At 35.0% G+C, this 23,922-nt stretch overlaps 1 protein-coding gene across 1 annotated transcript; it reads left to right on the forward strand.

Annotated features, from left to right (window-relative positions):
* The first annotated feature begins 1,738 nt into the window (after positions 1 to 1,738).
* Positions 1,739 to 19,886, forward strand: LOC124353231 (cytochrome c oxidase assembly protein COX15 homolog). Its single transcript, XM_046803145.1, is given in 8 exon segments — positions 1,739 to 1,763; positions 5,090 to 5,151; positions 5,153 to 5,223; positions 11,178 to 11,364; positions 12,031 to 12,286; positions 16,288 to 16,442; positions 17,749 to 17,862; positions 19,688 to 19,886. Coding segments are annotated over 8 exon segments (1,008 nt in total). The 3' UTR covers positions 19,826 to 19,886.
* Positions 19,887 to 23,922: the final 4,036 nt, after the last annotated feature.

The raw sequence follows: 23,922 nt of genomic DNA on the forward strand, positions 1-23,922 counted from the left end.
TCGTTCTCTGGATGCTGAATGGCCAAGTTTTTGGCATAATTTAAATGCAATTGCGCTGATCAACATGCTCAGTCATATTGAAAATGCAACGCACCCGCACGGCAGTACTGTTCGAACCAGAGCGCTTGTGTCTCACTGAGTGAAACGGAGCGTATTACATTATATAATTATGGGAAAGAGTAGGCTAAGTCCTCCCCTCCATTAACCGGTTCGAAGCGATCGGTTACGCCGCGGGAGCTGCTGGTCTGGGACGGTCGGGATACTTTTGGACGACCTTGTAAATTGCTTAATGACATTAAATATAGTGATCTACTTGGTATAGGCTCCATTTGATTGCTAATTTATTTCCTTGTCTGCTTTCTAACTTGTCAGAATTAATCTGATTAATCCGCAAATCTATATTTATCAAGTTATAATTTGTATTTAAAAAGTATTGGATACTCAATATTATTAAATTAATGGTGTTTGACTTATAACTTTGAAAGTTTTATAATTTATATTAGGTTCCATTGTGACAAAACACACTTGCCCCAGTGTGCCATTTTTTATTGCTCAAAGTAAGTTTGGAAGCCACTTTTTGGAAGTATAAAAAAGTTTACTCATTGTATTTCTTCAAATTATGGAAATTAAGATCTTTAAGCTCCAGACTTTTAGAATGAAACATTGATTAAGAAGGAATATCAGCTGGTATAGGGAGAGTTAACATGTGTAATTTGATGTTTAGTAAACAACGAAAAGATGGTTATGATCTTTGTGACTGTGAAGCTGTATCATGAAGGTGTTCCTGCACTGATATTTCATATGTGTGTCAAATTAATTAAAAAATAAAAATTCTTTTTTTACATTATTTCAAAGATGTGTAAGCTGTTAAGTAACATATACTACAATATATATTACTATATGAAGCTAATATAGTATGGTCTTTCTTTACTGCTGGAAGCTATGATACTTGGCCTCTTTGAGGAAGTGGGTCAGGGCTTATTCAGGGAGAGCCCAACAACCTTGGGGCACTTGGGACACCTACACGAGGCTACTTGCACTGTACAACCGCAAGGTTCGTGACGGCCTGCATGGAAGAAGCTCTGCACCGATTTTGACAGTGTGCAGGGCTGTGCAAGTTACAAAAGCTATTAGCAAAGAATATCATCTCGCCGGCTTGGTAGTCTTCAAGGACGATCAAGGTTGTTTTACATTATGGAAACCGGGAAGGAGTTCTAAAAGTTATGATAGGGAACCAACACTTCCCGGACTGTATTGTTCATTGAGAGTAATCAACCCACCCGACAGTGAGGGGGTGACATGCGGGCCACGCCACCCATTTGCAGTGGAGTTCTGGGCACCGTTATTAGTGGACCTTCAGAAGGATTGATTAGGCAATCAAATCCTTCAGTCCTTACAAAGCTTCTGGGATGGGGGTGACGGGGAGGTCTGAGCCGGTTTGCTGTGCAGCGGGGGTTGGAATATTCTCCTTCCCCAGCTGTGACAGGACTGTTCAGGAGCCTCTGTGGCTCTCAGGTAATCCAACTATCCTGGAGAGTGATACAGTGTGGTGTTCATACGAAGACAGGGTTGAGGGCTGGGCATCGGATCGGCGAAGTCTTTCAGACAGAATTTGCCTGTCCTCCTTCCGTCTCAAATACCAGGAAGAAATTGTTGCCAGGTTTGTTTGGGAGGGTGCTCTTTTTGGAGCGGACCTCTACATCCTAACCAGCATGCCTACATAAATCTCAATAAGGTCATGCGACTCGGCCCTGCATCAATTGGTATGCAGGATTGAGAAAACGCTGGCAGCAAAAGAGGTAGCCATAGGAGTCTTTTTAGACATTGAAGAAGCCTTTGACAATACAGCCACTTAGGCGATTATCAATGCGGTCTAAAGACGTGGTGTTGATGGTCAGGTGTGTGACTGGATAGGGGCCTTGCTCACAGACAGGGTTGTGTTTACAACCCTCATGGGAGCAAGTGTTAGTGCGAAGACTACGAGGGGCTGTCCGCAGGGCGGCGTCCTCTCTCCTCTTCTGTGGAACCTGGTTGTGGATGACCTGCTAAATTCTTTGAATAGCAGCGGTGTCTTTGCACAAGGGTACGCAGATGATATTGTGATTCTTGTGAGTGGCAAGTTCAACACAACAATCACGGAACTGACCAATGCTGCTCTGAACATGGTGGGAAATTGGTGTGTGATGAGGTTGGCCTCACTGTCAACCCCACCAAGGCTGCTGTGGTAGCCTTTACCAGAAGGCGACAGATGGAGGGCATTGGTCCCTTTCTATTCAATAAGGCTCACCCGTTGAGCTGAAGTCTGAGGTCAAGTACCTGGGCATGATCCTAGATAGGGTTCTAAACTGGGGACCTCATCTAGAAAGGGTCATTGCCAGGGGGAAGTGGTCTCTAATGCAATGCAGACGTGTGATAGGTGGGCCCTGGGGACTGAAGCCGAGGCTCTTGTACTGGCTTTATGTTTCCGTGGTCAGACCTGCACTAATGTATGGAGCTGTCGTATGGTGGCCACAAAAACGGAGGCCAAGACGGTGGTAGCTCGTCTGGCGGGTATCCAAAGGATGGCCTGCCTTGCTATCACTGGGGCCTTTTCCTAGTGCACCAGGCACGGCTCTGGATTTTTGTCTTAACCTCGCCCCCCTCGACATTGTCATTCGGGCTATGGCCAGGAGGAGTGCCTACTGTCTTCAGCAGATGGGACTCTGGTCGGACTGCAGCGGTGGGCACTGCAGAATTAGCACTCTGATACAGGAGGATGTTCTGCACATGATCTCTGATCAGATGCCACAAAAATTTTTCCTTTGACAAACCCTTTAGGATTATGTTACCCTCAAGGGATGATTGGTCAGAGGGAAAGAAACCTCTTCCACCAGCGGAGCTCGAATAGTTCACAGACGGCTCTAAAACAAAAAGCGGCACAGGCGCTGGAATTCTGGGAGTGAGACCATGTAGGGAGCTGGTGGTCCCTATGGGTCTGTATCCGACAGTCTTTCAAGTGGAGGTCGCAGCTATTATGGAATGTGCTCATGAGAATCTTTGTCTGTGATATAGGAGGAAGACGATTAATATTTTCACGGACAGTCAGGCAGCGCTGATGGCGCTGGATTCTTGCGTGATCAAATCCAAACTGGTTTGGGATTGCTATCAGGCCGTTTCCTCCCTTGCCAGAATCAACAATGTAACCGTTTGTTTAGGTTCCTGGTCATGAGGGGATTCTTGGGAACGAAAGAGCTGATGCCCTGGCCAACCAGGGCTCAGCAACAATTATGACGGGTTCTCAACCGTTCTGTGGTGTTCCAAGGTGTGAATCCTCTAGGGTTGTCTCGAAACGAAATGGATTCGCGCGGAGCATGAGAGAAGATGGAGGTTGCATCCGGGTTTGAGAGTGAGTAGAATGGTATTACAGTCACCTTCCTCCAAGGTGGCTTCGGACCTTCTCTCATTAAACAGATCAATGTCTTCTAAGGTCACTGGTCTCATCACAGGGCATGGTCACCTGAGGAAGCATCTTCACAGAGTTGGCATCCTTCAGGAGGATCCGCTCTGTGGAAGGTGTAATGCTCAGGAGGAGACTGCTGAGCACCTGCTCTTTGATTGCCCTGCAATAGCAAGAGAGCGGTATGCCATCTTTGGTAGTTTGGACAGGGGTGGTGAATTTTCCCAGGAGGACTTGATAGGTTGTTTTCGGCGGTTTGTTGAACTGCTGAAGTTGTAGACTGGTGGGCCTCATGGTGTGTTTCCGGGGTGCGCAAAAAGCCCTTGAGGCTTAAGTGCATGGCAGTAAGCCGCCCTAAGGGGAAAAAAAAAATACTAAATATTCTAGCTGCGATCTTTACATACTTTATGGGTTACTAGTTCAAATCCAACCAATTTAATTTTTATGTGATGCTTATCAGCTGAAAATAAAAAGCCACAGATTTAGACACCAGTCCTAAATACTTTATCAATAGTTCTCATTTACGATCCTTACTAATTTTGCTCTGTTGTGTTCTGATCTTAATGTTTATGACATTAACACAGTTCTGTTGGCTATGTATTATTTTTTTGTTCTTAATAAGAAGCAATAAAAAGAAAACATTCAATGTGTTACAAACTTTCTCCAGCTGATTGAATAGTCTCATCATCTAATTATATGTGGCTTTTGTAACCGGTGTTTTTAAAGTTCACACTATGTCAAAACATTATTAACCCATTATAATCTTAAGATATTTCAAACTTGATGTGGAAACCTATCTTCAGAAAGAAGTGTTAACCCTCTTATTTGGCAACTGCCGTACATACGGTAGTTAGGCCGCCTGAGTACTGGCACTGCTGTATATACAGCAGTAAGCAGATTGTTTGGAAATCGGTTATTATTTACTTATTTCGATGTTTCGGTTTAAAACTGAATATCAATCGATGGCAGAATAATCGAGTTATCGATTGAGGTACATATATTATTACTCAATACATCATCAAACTTTATTCATCTTTGTATGGTTAGAAGAAACGTCTTGTGCAAGCAACTGTTTTGCCTCTGACCAACTGACCGGGCCAATTATCTTAGTTACGTCTGCGTTTGTTGTGTTTTGGTGTCTTTCTAATTGCTTTCGTTGTGTTTTGGTGTCTGTCTAATTGATTTATTTTTAGTTATATGTTTTGTTTTGGTTATTAGTAATATGGTTGAAGTCCACACTTAATGTTAGGAACAAATCGAGTGATTTGAGAGAACTATTAGCTGAGTTGGGACAGGCATCCTTTTCAGGCTTGTTCAAGATTAAATTTTTTATAAATAAAAAAAAACTATACAGTAGCAATAATAATAAGTGAGTATTATTTTATTCCTTTAGTTTTCTTGAAAACAACTGCAGCTGAATATGTGAAGATTATAATTGTATGATTGTTTTGACACATTTTAAACCAGAAAATATAGGAGATAGTTATGTTGTTTAGTTGCCATGTAGTGAATTTTCTTCTAAATAGAGTTTAGTATATTCATAATATTATTGGATATTTCACTAGATCCAAATAAAAATACATGATTCTCTAAAAAAAAATTAAACTAAGAACTCAGCTTATTAATATTAAAAATAAATTTTGGATATTCCAGGTGGTGTTACCAGACTCACAGAGTCTGGACTGTCCATGGTGACTTGGCGACTACTGGGAGAGAAAACTGCCCACCACCCAGCAGCAGTGGGTAGAGGAGTTCAATAGATACCAGGAGTTTCCTGAGTTTAAAATGTGAGTGCAACTGAACATATTAATCTTAGAACCTGCAATGTCATAACGTGCTTTTTATTCTCCCCGGAACCAGCTGTTGGCATATAGCTAGTATTTTTAGTTTTTCACTACCATGTAGGAGCCAGGAATTTAACGCAATGGTCGTTTTCGCTGGAATGGAGCTTGAAGCCCCCCTGTTGACACAACCACTGAACTGCCACTATCAGTATACTACATATTACACCACATTTTTGCCAGTCAATGTCATGCTTTGGCTTGTCTGGGTGGAGTGATATGTAGCGCCAAAGTAACACAGTCCAAGAAATAGTAGTGAGTGCATATTCGAGTCTCTCACCATAACACTATTCATGTGATGACGTAGCAATCTCTTTTGTTTAATATAAAAGTAATTTATGGATCTGTAGGTATATTAATGATAATGAAATAATTTGATATGACATTATAAATCTAGTCTAGCGTGAAGGCAATATTAAATGTATATTTTTAATTTTTTCACACAAAATAATATTTTCTTAAACATGCCCCTGGCAGGACACATTTTGGGAAGCAATCCCAAAATGTCAATCCTTCTTGATAATATCAAGGATTTCACCAGTATGTTTCCTCACCATAATAAAATCCATATTTTTACTTTGCAGAACGTTCATGACGGGTTCTAAAATTACAGAGTACTTTGCAATTATAACCAAACCTGCAACGAAAATTTGTTTAGTAACTGCACAGTGTAAATGGTAGGCAAATTTTTCTTGTAGAGTAGTTTCCTATGACCGAGAGGTATTTTCTATTGCATTGACTATTATTTCAAGGAAGCTGTCACAAAAATTTCTAATGCTCTTGTGTTTTTTAGACCATCTGGTCTTTTAAGAGTCTTGATGGATTAGGAGCTAAATTCCTGTGGGCTGACGGCTCGTGAAAGAATATTGTATACTTAAATGTTGCTATTAAGTTTATTATTTCTAGTGGTTTACTAACTTCATTGACCACAAGATTTAGTTTGTGGCTTAAGATATTGAGAAATAAATATTTATGCTACTTTTTCTTTAAAATGGCCTGTACACCACCTTCTTTTCCAGACATCATAGAACGTCCTTCAAATCCAACACAATTATCTGCTGAAAGACTCTGATCAGCTAAAAAAACTCTGAATTACACCAGGGATTGGATGGATATCGTGAGATTTTAGCTCAACACAGCCTATAAAATTTTGATTCCTATCATAAAACTGAAAGCCAATAGAAAGTTGTTCTTTTCCAGCAATATTTGCTGTTTCATCAGCCATTATAGTCAGTCATCAGTCATTTTCATGGTAGCCATTGTATTCTTTAATTGTTTTAAATGTCCCAGGGACAACTACATATGGAGGTGAAGAATGGCACCGAGCAACAAAATGTCCAAGTGTGAAATATCAGTTATTTGTAGCTTTTAAAGGGGAAGCTGTATATATCTGTGAGAACTGTCGGCTACCAGAATTTTCTAACGTCACGAGATCGAGTTCGGCAGAAATCATCAAGCCAAGTGACAATCGACTTACAAGAACTCCGGATTCTAATTTTTTCTAACTTTAAGTTGTCTTGAAAATATTTTACTTAATGTAATGGCAAAGGCCCATAGATATTATACCCTAGTAGGAGACCTCGATGTAAATATTTTGGAATACATAAGACCATGTAAACCACTTTTAAAATTTATTTAGTCTTGTACTGCACTAATGAAAAAACCGACTAGGAATATGGCCTGTCTCGACAAAATTTATTATAATCTTGATAAAATGTGTTTTAGCAGTACATGTTAGAGCAAAAATATAATTTCTGATCATGCTGGTGTGTGGGTTATTTTTTAGTAACAAAAAATATATCAGTAAGATAAATGTTGAAGGCCCACATGAAGGAAGTCAAAAGCGAAATCTCAAACAAAGTAACTTTAGGGAAAATATAAAAATTACCTAAAGTAATGTTGACTGGTTTAATTTAGGCCTATGTAATAATGTAGGTATTGATGTTTTCATTGTTTGTTGATGTGTTAAGTTATTATTTTAATATTTGTTGTCCTTTTATCAATGTACCTGTAAAATCGAAATGTAAAGTTAAAACTTGGTATGCTCCTCAACTTAAGAACATGAGAGCTTAATCTTTTAGTATTATATTGCAGATGGAAACTTATCTCTTATGTTTGGGACAAGATTATTTTCAGTAACTTTAAAAAAAAATATAATATATATATATATATATAGTTATATACATATATATTTTTGTGATTCAATGTTTATTGAAATTAAATAAGGCTATTGCCATTTATACAATTTAATGTATATATTATAAACTTTTTAAAGTTACTGAAAATAATTTTTACAATCAAGAAATTAATAAAGCAAAGAAGACTGCTAAGGACACTATGATTACAAATGCAAAGAATATGTAAAACAGCATGAGTAGTTGTAAAAAATGAATCTGGTAATCTGAGTAGGCCTAGTAATTAATATTGTACCTGTAACACCTGATGTCTTGAATAAGTGTTTTGTTAACTAGTAGTAATGGTGTAATAGTTAATGACAACATCATATTTTGATCTGTTGGAGAACTATCCTCATCCTGTTAATGTTATTGAACATGATTTCAAGTGGAAGTTAATTGACTGTGGTACTGTAATTTCCATTGTTTCCAAAATGAACTGTTCACGTAGTGAAGGCTTATATGAAATATCCAACTTTCTTTAAAAAAATATAGATTTAATAATTCTACCTCTTATGTATATAATTAATTGTATATTAGTTGGGGGTCAATTTTCTAGCTGTTTTAAGTTTTCTAAGGTTACCCTTTTATTTAAGAAAGGAGACAAGAAATTACCAGAGAACTACACTATAGTAATAGTTCTGATAATTCGTAGTAGAATCCTGTTTAATAAGGCAACTTTTTTAAATATTTTACATCCAACAATTTCATCTATCCTTATCAATAGACCAAATCACTCCATTGTAATAGGTGTTGAAGTAATTATTGAGGTTGTCTTGAATTGTTCTGAAAATAAGTTGGTGACTGAAACTACACTGATGGATTTGAGCAAGGCTTTTGACCCTGTAAGTCACTTTATTTTATGTAAAAAAACTTGAATTTTATGGAATAAGGAATTTGAATTACAATTAATTGAAAGTTACTGGAAAGACAGAGAACAAATAGTGTGTGTTAATAACTCTTCTTCAGAATTCTTAAGTGTAGTTGCAGAGGTATTCTTTTGAGGTTGTGCTCGGATGTTCTTCCCCACACTATCCCGCCATATCTGATGTGGGATTCCATCAGTGCATGAATGCTGTCTTTGCTGTCAACATCCCTCATATCCATTTCATTCTATGAACCACATAGGCTCCAGAGCTAAGTTTCTTACTTAGTATGTCAGCATGAGCGGCCAAGGAAAGGTCAGAATCTATTGTTAAGGTCAGAATCTATTGTTAAGCCCAGAAAATTTATTTTGCTGTTCTGTAGAGTTGTTGAGAATTTTTTGTATTTCTTCAGATTTGCGACTAAAATTGATTTGTGTTGTTTTCAATGGGTTTATTGCTGATTCGTTATGGAGGCAGTACTGGAGTGCTTTATCTATTGTGTGTGTTATGTCAGAAAAGAAACTTTGAGCTTTTTCATTCTTAAAATGCAAGGTGGTGTTGTCTGCATACATTATTGTCTCCACAGTTCTGTCATTTATAAAACACAAAGTCATTTGTAAAAAGCACATTCATGACAGGACCCAGGACTGAGGCACACCTCTTTTCACTCGTAGCGGCTTGGTTCTGACAATACTGCTTTTACTGCTGTTTGTTGTCTGAACTTCTACGATTTACGCCCTTTTAAATAGCTGGATACCCAATCTTTGGCTCTACCTTGAAAGCCTGGTGCAGTCAGATTATCCAGTATCAATTTGTGTCCTAAACAGTCAAATGCTTTACTGTAGTCTAGAAAAACAACTGATACATGGTTTTTTTCTTCTAATTTATCTGTAATAAACTCGACTAAGCTTGTAATTGCACTAAAAGTCAACTTCCCCTTGAGAAATCCATGCTGGTTCTTAGAAGATTGTTAATTTCAAGGTGTTGTAGCATTTTCTCAGTACAATTTTCTCAATTATTTTGGAAAATGTGGATAAGAGATGATATAGGTCAATAATTTTTTGGATTTTTTTATGAACCTTTTTTATTTATGCTTGGGATAGATTTAAGATATTTTCAGTGCAGATGTGAATTGTTCCAGACTGAATGATTTGTTATTTATATTTGTTAGAGGAGCTGCCAACTATTTTGCACAGTTTTGCTGTTTTAGCTGGGAATTCGTCCAGTCCAAAAGATAACTTGGTTTTAGTGAGTTTATTACTTCTGGGACTTCTTTCTCATCAATAAGGGTAAAATTGAATGTTGTGTAATAATGGTAAGCTGCAATATTGTTTGGATGAGCTAGAACTACATTTTGCAGCTGGTTTCTGTTTTCCTGAAGAGTTGTTTCTGCTATTTATGAATAATAAATGTTGAGATAATCAGCAATGAGCTCTGGGTCATCCTCCTTCTTGCCATTCACCTCCAAGCATAGAGAAGTATTGTGTGTTTGCTTAGTGTTCCTTTCTAAGTTAATAATTTTCCAGAGTACGTTATATGTTCCTGAGTGATGTTACGTTTGAGATTTCTGAGTTTAATATCATAATTTCTCTTTATATTTGCCATTTCTTCCTTGTCACTATTACTACCTGTCTTCTCATATTTATAAAAAGCTCTAAGATATTTATTTTTTAGATTATTGGCTTCATCATCATAGATTACTTTTGATTTTGCTTTTAGTCTGCTTTGGGCATGCATAGTTAAGTGCTCTTGTCACAGTTGTCAAAAATTGTTGTTAAGCTTCTTCAGCATTACAAGCATTAATCACATGGTACCAATCTTCCCCAGCAGGCTCATCCCTTAAGCAATTAGGGTTCTGTGGACTGTAGTTTCTTCTAAAGGAACTTTAATGTCTTTTATTATTTTCCATTCGTTTGCTGATGCTGTAAACTTGACCTGTATGATTTGAAATTTCAGCTTCAATACGCAATCTATGGAGGTCTTGGAAGTATTGGTTATCCGAGATGCTGACCGACCAACTTCACAGAGTTGGCGATAAATCTCAATTGGTTTTTTGTGTTTAGCCAACAAAAAACCGTATTACTGACCGTACCTAAAAACTTGTGGGAGTTTCAATTGTATTACATACCTTAAATTGCTATTGTAAAACAACGAGGAACAACAGTAACCTCTAAATAGATGGCTGGATAGCCACTGAACAAAGATATGCCCTGACATCAAAATGGCCGCAATTGTCCCGTTCCTAATGGTTACAGAGCGAAACGTAATTTACTTCTGGATAGTCCTCATATATTACAATCCCAACAACTTTTCTATAGAAAAGTGAATTTCACTTACGTAAAATATAAACAATCGCCTGGATAAGCAAATGTTGTCACTTCATTTACATAAGCTGCCATAACTCTACTGAGCTGACAGGAACATTCAATATTGTCAGTTTTCAGTAAAATAACACTAGAACAAAACATAATAGATTATGTATTATGATTCATATTACGTATTAGATTATGTATTTAGCCCTAACTTCGCCTGGTAAAATAAGACGTCTTTACTTTACTTTACTTTTACTTTAATACAAACGTATGTCTCATGTTTTGTGTCCAATATTCTCCATAGAAAAATAGTTACATTGTTTAAATAATTCGAGAATTGGCTGCAAGAAAGAACTACGTGACAGGCTGATATTGCACGCTATGTGAACATCAAACCACATAAAGAGGTTGTGAGTCAGCAAGTCTATATAATGTAAAACCATTTTGAGCAGTTAAAAACTTGCCATGCCAATAAAAAAAAACAAATTGAAAAGAAAGTTTCCTGTTACACGTAAATATAAATTTAACCGTCATTTTTTTTGTTGCAGAAAAAACAAGAATATGACTTTGGAAGAGTTCAAATTCATCTGGTGGATGGAATATGCACATAGGCAATGGGGACGACTTATTGGAGCAAGTTTTTTTATTCCAGCTACAATTTTCTGGGCCAAGGGTTGGTTTCAACCAGTCTTGAAGAAAAGAGTGTTAGCTTTTGGTACCCTCATTGCAATGCAGGTAACCGTAACTTGTTAACCGGTACATCCATAATGTGAATATTTATTTTAAGTTTTTTGCAATGTAAGAGTCAGTTGCTGTAATACTTATAAAATGTTGTGAAGTGCAATTATGCGTATTTATACAAAATGTGTCATAAAAAATTTATTTATGAGAGAAATAACACAAAATTTTGTATGGTTGTTCCTTTCTAAATGTATAATATAATAAAATAGCTTCCTAATTATTTTTCCTTTTTTAGTTATTTGCAAAAAACTAAAAATTTTTATGTAATTTATTAAAACATAAAAAAAAATTTAAATTACTTAAAATTACATCTATATATTTTTGTTGTTGATAGTATATATTTATACAAGTAATTTGGTGCAACTTTTAGGTCATTCTCTAATTTTTATGAAAACTTATAAATTTTAATCTAAGAGACTGCAAAATCACCAATTTTAGCCTGGCACTTTTGACTAGTCACAAGGGGATATGAGATGTGAACAAATTTTGCAACATCTCATATTTGCTCCTGGCCCTGAAAGGGTTAACTAGTATTAGGTGATGACAAAACCAATGTTTTACCCAAACATAAAATTTTCTCCATTATATACCTTGGGAAAAAACAAACATGTATAAATCCTCATGAATAATTATCCAAAATACTCAACTTATTGTTTTTAGGGGCTAATGGGCTGGTACATGGTCAAATCTGGCCTGGAAAACAAGTTTGATGGTCCCAGTGATGTGCCCAGAGTGTCCCAATACCGTCTGGCCTCACACCTCAGTCTGGCATTCGTCCTATACACTCTGTTCTTGTGGTCAGCTCTAGACCAGCTATTGCCTGCCGAGAGACTTGCTCAGGTCACGCGGTCCGCCACCAGGTTCCGAGCACTCGCCCATTCCTGCAAGGGCCTTGTATTCCTTACAGCGGTCTCAGGTGTGTTCACAAGTTCTCAAGTTATGATATCAAGAATAGGGTAGTAATAGAAGGCCTTTACCAAATTGCAAGGACACCAAGGTAAAATATGAAGATGGAATCTAAACAATATTTTAGACATCAATATTATCTTAGACTCATTCTAAATGATCAAACAATTTAAAATGAGTCTAAAAACAGTTGTTTACTATTCACATACAGATCAAGGGATGCAAGGTCTAGAGTTTTTTATTTAATGTGCAAAGAAAATGATGAGTCTACAACCGTCATTGTTGGCGAAGGAAAGGCTAGACCTAGCACTTCTGCTGTGACAGACATTCTGTCTACCAAGTTGTTTGATTCTGGCCGAATACAACAACTTTTGGAGAAAGTAAATTTTGAGTAAAATAGATTAAAGTTTGTTGTTAACAATGAAAGTATTGTGAAGGAACCAGGATTTTTTCAGATATTTGCCATTGTACATTGATACAAGGAATCAGTAACCTCATCAATGAGAACCACGAAGAAAACAACGTTAAACCTATCTTGACATGTATTCTTTAGTTCAGATTCAATGATTTGTGTTTTGTTTATATAAAGTGCATGTTTTAGATATAGTGTGTATGGAATTGACACATAACATGTTTGTTGTAATTCTTTACTTATGTGTGTCACAATGCTGTGGTATGATTTGTTTATTTTAACGTGATTGTTATTATAGGAGATTAGTTATGCAAGTGAGAAATAGATTAGATTGTAAATCTTGAAACATAATGTTTCTGATTTATTGTATCACTGTATGATGGCATTCCAGAAAGATACTGTTTCCTTCACAAAATCATTGAAATTACAAATTCGAACAATTTAAAATTTCAAAACAAATTCATATTTTTTAATGTATTACAAAACTTAGATATTGAATTTTCTTAATCTAATTATTAGCTAAGCACTTTTATTATTTTAAAACTATTTAGTAATACAAATCTGAAATTGCCCAATCAGAATTGTAATGTAATTTTTAAGTGTCCATGGCCTGAGTAAATTTAAATACAAATGTAAATAGGATATCTGTTAACATTAAATATACAACTTTCAGTAAAAATGCTTATCTTCGATACTTGCTACATTATTTTATATTTTATGAGGTAAAGGAATGTTTTCATTGTAAATTAGCCTACTATTAATATTCCTGATTGGTTTGTGCAACAAGAATAGTTAAATTATCTTAACACGTAGTATTACTTGAGTTCTCATTTTTCTTGATGTTTAGGAAATATTTGTCTACTACACAAAAATATTTAGTTTTATGTAATATTTTAACCCTTTGAAGACGATCTTCATCTTTTAACTCATTGAAGACGACCAAACAATGAGACTTACTATCCATAATGACTGGGGTCATTTTGTATAGTTTTACCAATATGATTGTAATTTTGTAATGCTTATTTATATCTAGAATGATAACTTTGTTGTTCATTTATTCCTCAAGTTATAATCTTTCATGTCATATTAGTACAAAATATGTATAAACGTTTTCAAATGTTACATAGAAATAAAATTAAGTTTTACGTCATTCAGATTTTTCTTACTCATCGTAAAGTTACAATTTTATCAACAGTGTAACACGCTTGTGATACTACCAGGCTCATTTGATTGAGCCACTCAGTCGCAACTCTACTCCATACAAAACTGTCCTGTATTATACATCATTGTAAATATTATTAAATTCTCTATAATATGATGGTATTAATTTGAAAAATTATTAAGCCTTTAAGGTAAATTCAATGTAAATGAATACTCATTTGTAAAAGAATTCTTTGTTTGTATTGTTATATTAAAATAAGGCTACATATCTTGTTCAAATAACTGTTAAAACAACATGACAATATGTCAGTAAATTAGTGGCTACAAAAAGTTACAAGTAGATCTAATAATAGCAAAAGAAGTTTGAAGGAATTTTGATGAAAAATGGCTAAATCACTGTCAATGAAGAGATCGTTAAAACGTTTTATCCATTATTCTTAGACAGCATCAATAAACATAAAACCATGCAATGAATCCTTGTGGACAAAAATACTGTCAATAGATATTTCCATTAGCAATTCCAAAAGTAGCTGTTGATGGCAGCACAAAGCAGAAAGTAGTGATAAAGCAGTTAGTGATGATCAGTGGTGATTGGACATTAGTGCCAGGCTCCTTGTCATGGCAATTGCTCAAGAGAGGGTTAAACATAACCAAACAAACAAAAAAGTAATGTAATAATCTTCAGTTGAGCGATCCCTTGTCTTTCTTGAGTGTGTGACAGATTTGTGAAGTTATTTTTAGCTCACAACGTGAGTTCATCGTGGCTCAACTTTGACACACCTATCACCAAAATATAAAATACACAAGATAAGAGTATGCCACACCACATAAAAGGCTTCACTGGGATTGTGCGCAATATTTAAAATCCATAGTTTATTTCATTCTTGAGATTTTGTGTGGGCAGATAGAAAGACATGAAATTATAAAAAAATAAATTGACATAAAAATTACGCTCAGCCAAATTCAATAGTTGGGCAAGCACCATCATAGAACACATTCTTATATATGTATAAATAAATTTTCATGCAAAATTTAAAAGTCTACAGATTAAATCGTTCTCAGAATATTTTGCCAAATGATACATTCACATTTTTTTCAATGATTGGCTGATGGCTGAACCAGAAAGACCTCTTTTGTGGTCTAGGTGTCTCTGATTTTGAAATGATACAGAGTTCGTTATGAACATCTTTTTCGTTGCCTACTGTTTTTTTATCCCTTCAGGCAGACGTGATCTCAAGATCCCAGTAATTAAGTCTGTGAGTGTGTCAGATTTCAGAGTTGCACTAATCGAAAGGTGAAATGGAGCTAAAGTCAATATTCACATTGAATTAACCCTTTCCATCATAGCTGCATAATGTGGACGTGAAAGATTAACTGGTTTTGGATAATGTCTGATTCTTAGAACTTAATGCATATAATTGAACTAGCTGAAAAGCCATCTTCTGTTTTTGATCTAATTCAGAAGAGTTCACACTCTCATTGATGAGTCTATGAAAGAGTTTTCATCAGCGTACAAATATGAACTACTTTTGGAGTCCCCCAAGGAGTTTTAAGACGATTTTTACAAACTAAAAGCTTTTAAAATTGTGAAATTCACTTACAGTTAGTTAGTTACTACTCTTGAACTATGTTCCAAGAGCAATAGAAGTTAAGGAGATCACAGAAGTCTTGTTTCTACAGCAGTAAAGTCCCAAGGATCTTTGCACTTAGAAAAAAAATATTTTTACTATTCTCTTTCTAGTTTAGGAGTTGGCTTTTGGTTTTTGAAGTCTTTGGTATCATATAAGGCACAATACCAAACTCACTCCAATAACAATAACTATGTTAAAGGCATTAAAGTTGCAGATTCAACTGAACTTTTTAATATTTCTTAGAAGTAATGTAGCTGAAGACAAAACATCACTCTTTTGAAGATTTTTATGACAACATCAGTGTTTACTCATACTTATTTCTATCATGCAATTGAAAAAAAAACTTCTTTGAGTACACAAAAGTGATGCTGTGGATGAATACAAAATAGAATTTTTCTGGATTTGGTGAACATTTTTGACTTCAAGTACTCATTCAAGCTAGAATTTACAGATTTTCAACAAAATATCCTTTGTCTATTAAAAGTTATTGAAATATTTACTCAGTATCCCAATGTCAGAAGTGGTTTGTGAAGCTAGGGCTCACACTGATATACCCCAGACTACTCTAGTTGTGCTATTCCACATAGGAACAGCGTAAGAAAGCCATACCTCCCCAATATCCGACCACCAAGCAGTTTGATTAGAGCTTTGTGCCATAAATGCTAATAATTCAATAAATTCACACACTATTGATTATGATTGTCAAAGTATCATTGTAATTTCAGAAGTATTTTACAAGTTTGTCTAATATATTTTTTTACTATGTGTGAGTAATAACAGATTAAGAATATAATTTGTGTGTTTCAGGGGCTTTTGTGGCTGGACTTGATGCTGGGTTGATATACAACTCGTTTCCCAAAATGGCTGATAAGTGGATACCTGACGACATTTTGGCATTTTCACCTGCTCTTCGCAACTTTACTGAAAACCCCACAACGGTTCAGTTCGACCACAGGCTCTTGGTAAATGCATAAGGGGATCTTTGGTAGAAAACTGACAAAATACAGTACTTCAGAATTTGGGAATTTATTTAGTTAATGATAATTAATAAAATAATTAATTAATGTTTTTTTGTTTTAATGCTTACATAAGGAAAAAGTTTTAATAATTTTACTTTATCATCATACAAATATAGCGTTAAGGGTATCCACAAGTGTTTTAATTTAAACAGATTGTATTTGCATTTATTTATTATTTTTATTTTTAACGTTCTTTTACAAAAAAAATTATAAGTATGTTTAATCATTATCATTTAATAATGAAAAATACATGAGATTAAATATAAAGTTCTTACTAGAAAAGTAACAGCTGATTAGATTTACACTTAATTGGTTGATTTAAAAGTATATAAATTTAAAGTAACTAGTATATCAACCAAACTAAAAGTATACTTGTTAATGTTGCTTGGCCCATGTGTGTTTCTGTTTGTAATTGCAAAATAAGGAGTAAAATAAATTATGATAGGATTTTATAAAAGATATTTAAGAGAAAGAAAAGAGATACTGTATAACTATTCTAATAAAATCCAAGCGCATATTAATAAAGTTTAAATAAGTATCATACAGCATTTTATTTGCGTGAAAACAAAAGAATGTTTAATCTTGTGTTTTCTAGCATGTTTTTAGTACATATTTTAATATATATCCTAAACATTTTGACCTAAATAGCTGAAATCTTCATCATTAATTGTAACCAATTAAACTAAATATAGATAATTATTTTAAATACATTTAATTTATTTTACGTTCATATAAATATGTATGTAACCAAAGCATATTGTATACAGGACAATAACTAATATACAGAGTAATAACGTATATGTGCAATTTTTGTAACACTCTGCACAGTAGTGAGGAAATAATTCTAGTTTACTTTTCTGTATCTGCTTAATATACAGGTTAAGTGTTAGAGAGGGCTTCTTAGCCCTAACTTCGCCTGGTAAAATAAGACATTCTTTACTTTTTACTTTACTTTTAATATGACAAGGAAATTCAAGATAGGCTTATATCACAACAGGTCAATGTCACTCATTGTGCAACAGGTCAATTTGTTAAGGTAGTTATTCACCAGAGTAAGAGACCAGATTTTAGACCTCGAAACGTAGTGTTACTCATTATTTTGTTTCACTGAACGATGGCAAATGTCCGGAAAAATCCTGTTTCTCTTTCAATCCTTCCATCAAAAACAAACTTCAAACAAAGGTCAATGTATTTTTAATAACTGATGTTTCCAAAGATATTGACAGTTAATTTACATATATATTTACAGGGAACATCAACATTGATGTTGATATCAGGAATGTGGCTGCTGTCACGAAGGAGAATGATCCCCAGGAGAGCTGTGTTAGCTGCCAATGCAGTGGCTACAATGGCATGGCTGCAGGTAGATATACTGTTATAGCTATACAGTTCTGACAAGTGAAAAAAGATAACTCGATTATTAAAAAGTAGAGCTATGTACTGTGAAGGAAACAGGATTTTTCCGGACATTTGCCATCGTTCAGTGAAACAAGAAAACAGTAACACTACGTTTCGAGATCTGCAATCTGATCTCTTCTTCAGGTAAAGAACTAACCTAATACATAATTACAAACTAAGTTAAAATAAACAAATCTTACTAAAGCGTTGTGGCACGCCTAAGTCAGGAATCACAACCTACATGTTGTTGTCAACTTCACTAACACTAAAGACATGCACTTAATACAAAACTATACAAAACACTAATCATTAAAAGTAAACTACGGAATACAGGTCACAATGCGTCTTCACTCGTCTACTGACCACCTACGACTGACCAGAGGGACTAGCCAATGGCAATCGTGACGGCTGGCTAAAACAAGATGGCGGAAATACAAGGGAAGGGGAACAGGAATGGGCCCTTTCGTTATTATTGGTTCATGCGAGATGAACTTCTTAAAACCATATTGTGACTCCGCATTGGTTTATTACAAATATCCGATCCGTTTGATACTTTTGGTTTTCTCTTTAGTTCATTTTTTAGAATTGGCAACCAAAGCGGCCTAATCTCGACTGATGGTTGACTGATTGGTTGGTCTGCCAATTTAATGTATGTTGCCTCAATTAATTTCCTTTTGAAGAAATGTGGTTCCCGATGTATTATGTGGGCTTCATCCCATTTCATATGATGGTCTATGACTTCTATGATGGTCTAAAAAATGAACTAAAGAGAAAACCAAAAGTATCAAACGGATCGGATATTTGTAATAAACCAATGCGGAGTCACAATATGGTTTTAAGAAGTTCATCTCGCATGAACCAATAATAACGAAAGGGCCCATTCCTGTTCCCCTTCCCTTGTATTTCCGCCATCTTGTTTTAGCCAGCCGTCACGATTGCCATTGGCTAGTCCCTCTGGTCAGTCGTAGGTGGTCAGTAGACGAGTGAAGACGCATTGTGACCTGTATTCCGTAGTTTACTTTTAATGATTAGTGTTTTGTATAGTTTTGTATTAAGTGCATGTCTTTAGTGTTAGTGAAGTTGACAACAACATGTAGGTTGTGATTCCTGACTTAGGCGTGCCACAACGCTTTAGTAAGATTTGTTTATTTTAACTTAGTTTGTAATTATGTATTAGGTTAGTTCTTTACCTGAAGAAGAGATCAGATTGCAGATCTCGAAACGTAGTGTTACTGTTTTCTTGTTTCACTGAACGATGGCAAATGTCCGGAAAAATCCTGTTTCCTTCACAATCCTTCCATCGTCAAAAATAACCTTTAAACAAAGAAGCTATGTACTATACAGAAAATTTCAATTTTGTACTATAAATAGAATCATTATCAGTTCAGGGAAAAAAATGTTAACACACATATACAACACTTGACAGAAATAGATTTTAATTTATCTTAGACTTATTGTTTTGAACAAAGTAAACTTCTGGTTGTACTATATTTTTGTTTTAGCTGTATATTTTAAAAAGTGTAAATTATATTACAAACATTTAGAACTAAAAGAACTAAAAACTTTTAAAATAAAATATGTTTTCTACAGTGTGGAATACTATTTTAAAACTTTTACTTTATATTATACAACAACCTAAGTAGCTGCAAAAAGTAAAATACACATAAAATCTCAAAAAGTTTCATTTCATTCTGGTCCTACTCTCATGTATTGTCTAGTCCACACACAAAATCAAACATGTCAAGCTGCTTGTCTCTTGACAAACAAATCCAATTAAAATTTGTCCACAGGTTGCAATGGGAATTACTACACTGCTGACATATGTCCCAGTGTCCATAGCAGCGGCACATCAGTCTGGCAGTCTGGTCCTGCTCTCGTTTGCGGTTTGGCTTACACATGAACTCAAACATGTCAAGTTACCAAAGTAAAACAGGCGTTTGCCGTATCATATATGAATACCACCTAAATAAATCAATTTTCTTATTGCAATTTCTCCTTCATTTCTCCTTGGTTCTTAAAAACTCTTTTTATGCTTACTTTTGTCTGTTGTGATGTATTAAAAAAATATATCATGATTACTGTTACAATCCAAGTCTTGTACAGTGAACAGCTTGGTCTTCAATGTATAAAACCACCAACTGAGTTCAAAGTATTTTTTTTTAATATTGCTCAAAGAAAGTAAAATGTCACTCACTTCATCCTTTAACCCATTGCGGATCACTGACGAGCTGAGCTCGTCACGCAGCAGCCAGGCCTAACTTGATGATGAGCTCAGGTCGCAAAAGCGGTCTGCTTTCAAGTTTCCCTCCAAATAGTTCTATTAATGTCTGATAGATCGGGCGATCGTCTTCACTTGTCAACTAAGAGTGTTTAACAACGGTCTGCGTTTAGAGTTTTCATAACTTTTATAAATATCCTACAGATCGCAGTTATATGTCGAAGTTGAAAAATCATTCATATGTAAGTTTACTCTCTGCTTTTTAGCACTTCTGATTGGGTGTTTTCCTCAGTTGTTATTATAAGTACATGTTGGCGGGTTTAGTCTAGACAATGGCCCGATGTTGTAATCGCTTCGCCCGAGCCGCATTATTTAGACTATGATTCAGACATCATCCCTGCCACACCCCGGAATGTTCCTACATCACGGATACCCCAGCAGGCCCATGATCCACATGAATGAATACCTTTACGGCTGAATTTTCTAGTATACAATAGCGAGCGATACGATGTGTCGCACCATTGCTGTTCGTGCGGCGGCCGCTGACTGTAAATTAATTCGTGCCCGCGCGCCAAAACAATACGATCCGCAATGGGTTAACTCTATATTTGGTACAGTTAAATGTACATGTACCTAATAATACAATACGGATTTGGTAGAGGCACATGTAGTGTTATTTACTCTCAAGTTAGCAACTTTTAAAGTATGGATATCACAGTGTTCTTGTTGCAAAATTAAAAAAACCAGATTTCATGCTATTTTCAGTACAATTAGTATTGGTATAGTTTTGTGTGAATTTTTTTGTGAGTTTAGTGTATCATCTTTGTACAATTAATTCACACAATGGGAAGAGTGAAATGTAAACGAGTTATAATGACTATGAAACAAACAACTAATCTTATAAATAGCTAAATGTTTTGCTATGCGTTAACTTAAGAATGTTTGTACCAATTCGTCTAATCCTTTAAAAAAAATATTTGTTGGAGTCCAAAATATAAGATAAATAAATATATATAAGATAAGATAAACCAAGGTTGATTATTATTAGGCTGATTATTGTGATAGCTACAACTCATAATGTCCAACAACACCAAGACATTCACTCTTACAATACTAGGCATGCCAATAACTTTACTTTCAAATTAAATCAATATATTTTTATTCACATACACAAAACAATAACATATACAATACACTTCCATAATTTCAATGAATAATTCCCCATATAGACTATAGGTCTGTGTAAGGAGAAGAGTCCATAAATCAGTATTTTCTTAATTTACATTTGTGTAGCATAGTTTTACATTAAAATTTACAAAAGATTGACTTAAGATTGTACAAAATACATTATTGTAAAAATTATATACACTTATAGCTACACTTCCACCCTCTGCCTCCAATATGTGCTCTGGTAGATTTTTATAAAGCACATGAGCTATGTAAAAAGAGTTAAATTTTTCTATGGAACAATTTGGTCTTGGTATCTGATATCCAAACTGTATTCTATTTCTGATAGTATAGTTGTGGTGAAGCGCTATAAAGATAAAACTTTGTATTTTTGTATATGCAGTAAAAGAGATTTTATATATAACTAGCTGTTTCCCGTGGCTTCGCACGCTTTACGTAAGCCTTGGCCATGTAATTTAGTGCCTTCAAATAGTCTTTGGCAAATTACTGTCTCGTAATTATATTTTGCAGCGCCACCTCGTGGTGAGTTTTATAAATGAGTATAGCATATAAACCTTATCCGTCGAAAAGTACATATACATTCAAATTTTCATAATGATCGGTCAAATAGTGTACGATTCCATAAAGGACAAACACACAAACATTAATTTATATATACAGTATGGTAAAAAAGTCCCGGAACGGTTTAATATATTTTTACCAATATAGATAAAGTAATGAGACTTGGTATATCAATAATAGCCATAAATGTCTTTTTTATCCCTTATGGGGGACGGCCCACGAGGAGTCAGACAAAATTCTTAAATAGCAGCATAGGTCGAGTTTTATATCAAATTAAAGGTCTTAGTTAGTAGAATACATTGCCGCAAACCGGACCTCAAAAGGTTCACTCTAACTGAAATGGTGGCGTTTTAAAGTTATTCGTCATTTATCCAAATAAGTCATTCTCTTACATTAAGATAACATTAATTTAATAATTAGAATTGAAAATTTAGTACTTACAGTTATAGGAAGTGTTCAAAATGTTGTCCAAGTTTCTCTTGGCAATAGCCCAGTCTGTGGTAGAAGCCTTCAATAAACTTTTTGAATCATCTCAGGAGGTATTTGATGAGTTTCCTCTGTTATGCGGTGACAGAGTCTCATTACTTTATCTATATTGATAAAAAATATATCAAACCGTTCCGGGACTTTTTTACCATACTGTATATATAGATTACCTTACACTTAAAACAGGGAACAAATTATATAACAGACTAGCGGGCCCGGCGCGCTTTGCTGCGCATTTCAATAATTTTTTGCAAAAGTTGCCCGCGGCTTCGCACGCAATTTCCCGTTGAAAACAGTACACTATATTCACTTATTCTTTTTCTATCACATTCTAAACATTGCTGAGAATTGTGAGCCTCTTGGGCGTATTATGAAGGTATGTACCATATTCCTGCCTCTATCTAGCTGTTACCCACGGCTTCGCACGCAAATCTTAAGAACCGAAGTCCTTATATTACTTAGTAAATTTTTTTTTTTACTATAATAAATTTTAGATTAAATTAGTTATATCTCCGATGCCACGATTGAGCTTGCTTTGTTGTCTCGATCGAGAGAATATGTACACACGGAGTTTTGAGAACCATACTTCTGTCAAAAAAAACAACTAAGGTTGATTTTATAACATTCTTTATATTTGTAGCCAACGTAAGATAGTAATTATGATATCTGCATTACTCTTCTGATCAAGCATGAGCATGGTTTATATTAAATAAATATTGCAGTTAAAGGTGAATTTTTACGTCAAATTTGAATTGTATTATCTGGATAGTAAAGTCTATGTTTAACAGTGATTGCAAAAACAGTTTAAACAAAATTTGTCGTTTCTCTTAAGCTTACTCTATGCTTTAAAACTATAAGTGTAATATATGTTTACAAAGAACAGCTGATTAAAAATTTGAAAAGACGTTAACATATGTTTGCTGCAATGCATTTCTTATGGGTATTTCTGTAACCAGTGGGGCGGAATCCTGAATCGGGAAAGGGATGGGCATAGCTTATAAACCTTCTCCGTGGAAAAATACATATACGTACAAATTTTCATCATGATCGGTCCAATAGTTCACGATTCCATAAAGGACAAACATACAAACATTCATTTATATATATATAGATTAAAGGTCTTAGTTAGTAGAATACATTGCCGCAAACCGGACCTCAAAAGGTTCACTCTAACTGAAATGGTGGCGTTTTAAAGTTATTTGTCATTTATCCAAATAAGTCATTCTCTTACATTAAGATAACATTAATTTAATAATTAGAATTGAAAATTTAGTACTTACAGTTATAGAAAGTGTTCAAAATGTTGTCCAAGTTTCTCTTGGCAATAGCCCAGTCTGTGGTAGAAGCCTTCAATAACTTTTTGAATCATCTCAGGAGGTATTTGATGAGTTTCCTCTGTTATGCGGTGAATTAGTTCTTCTGTGTCCGTCCCCCATAAGGGATAAAAAAGTTTTAATACCTTAAAAAACTAGACATTTATGGCTATTATTGATATACCAAGTCTCATTACTTTATCTATATTGATAAAAAATATATCAAACCGTTCCGGGACTTTTTTACCATACTGTATAT

This window comes from Homalodisca vitripennis, chromosome 1 (assembly GCF_021130785.1).
Source record: "Homalodisca vitripennis isolate AUS2020 chromosome 1, UT_GWSS_2.1, whole genome shotgun sequence".
NCBI lineage: Eukaryota > Metazoa > Arthropoda > Insecta > Hemiptera > Cicadellidae > Homalodisca > Homalodisca vitripennis.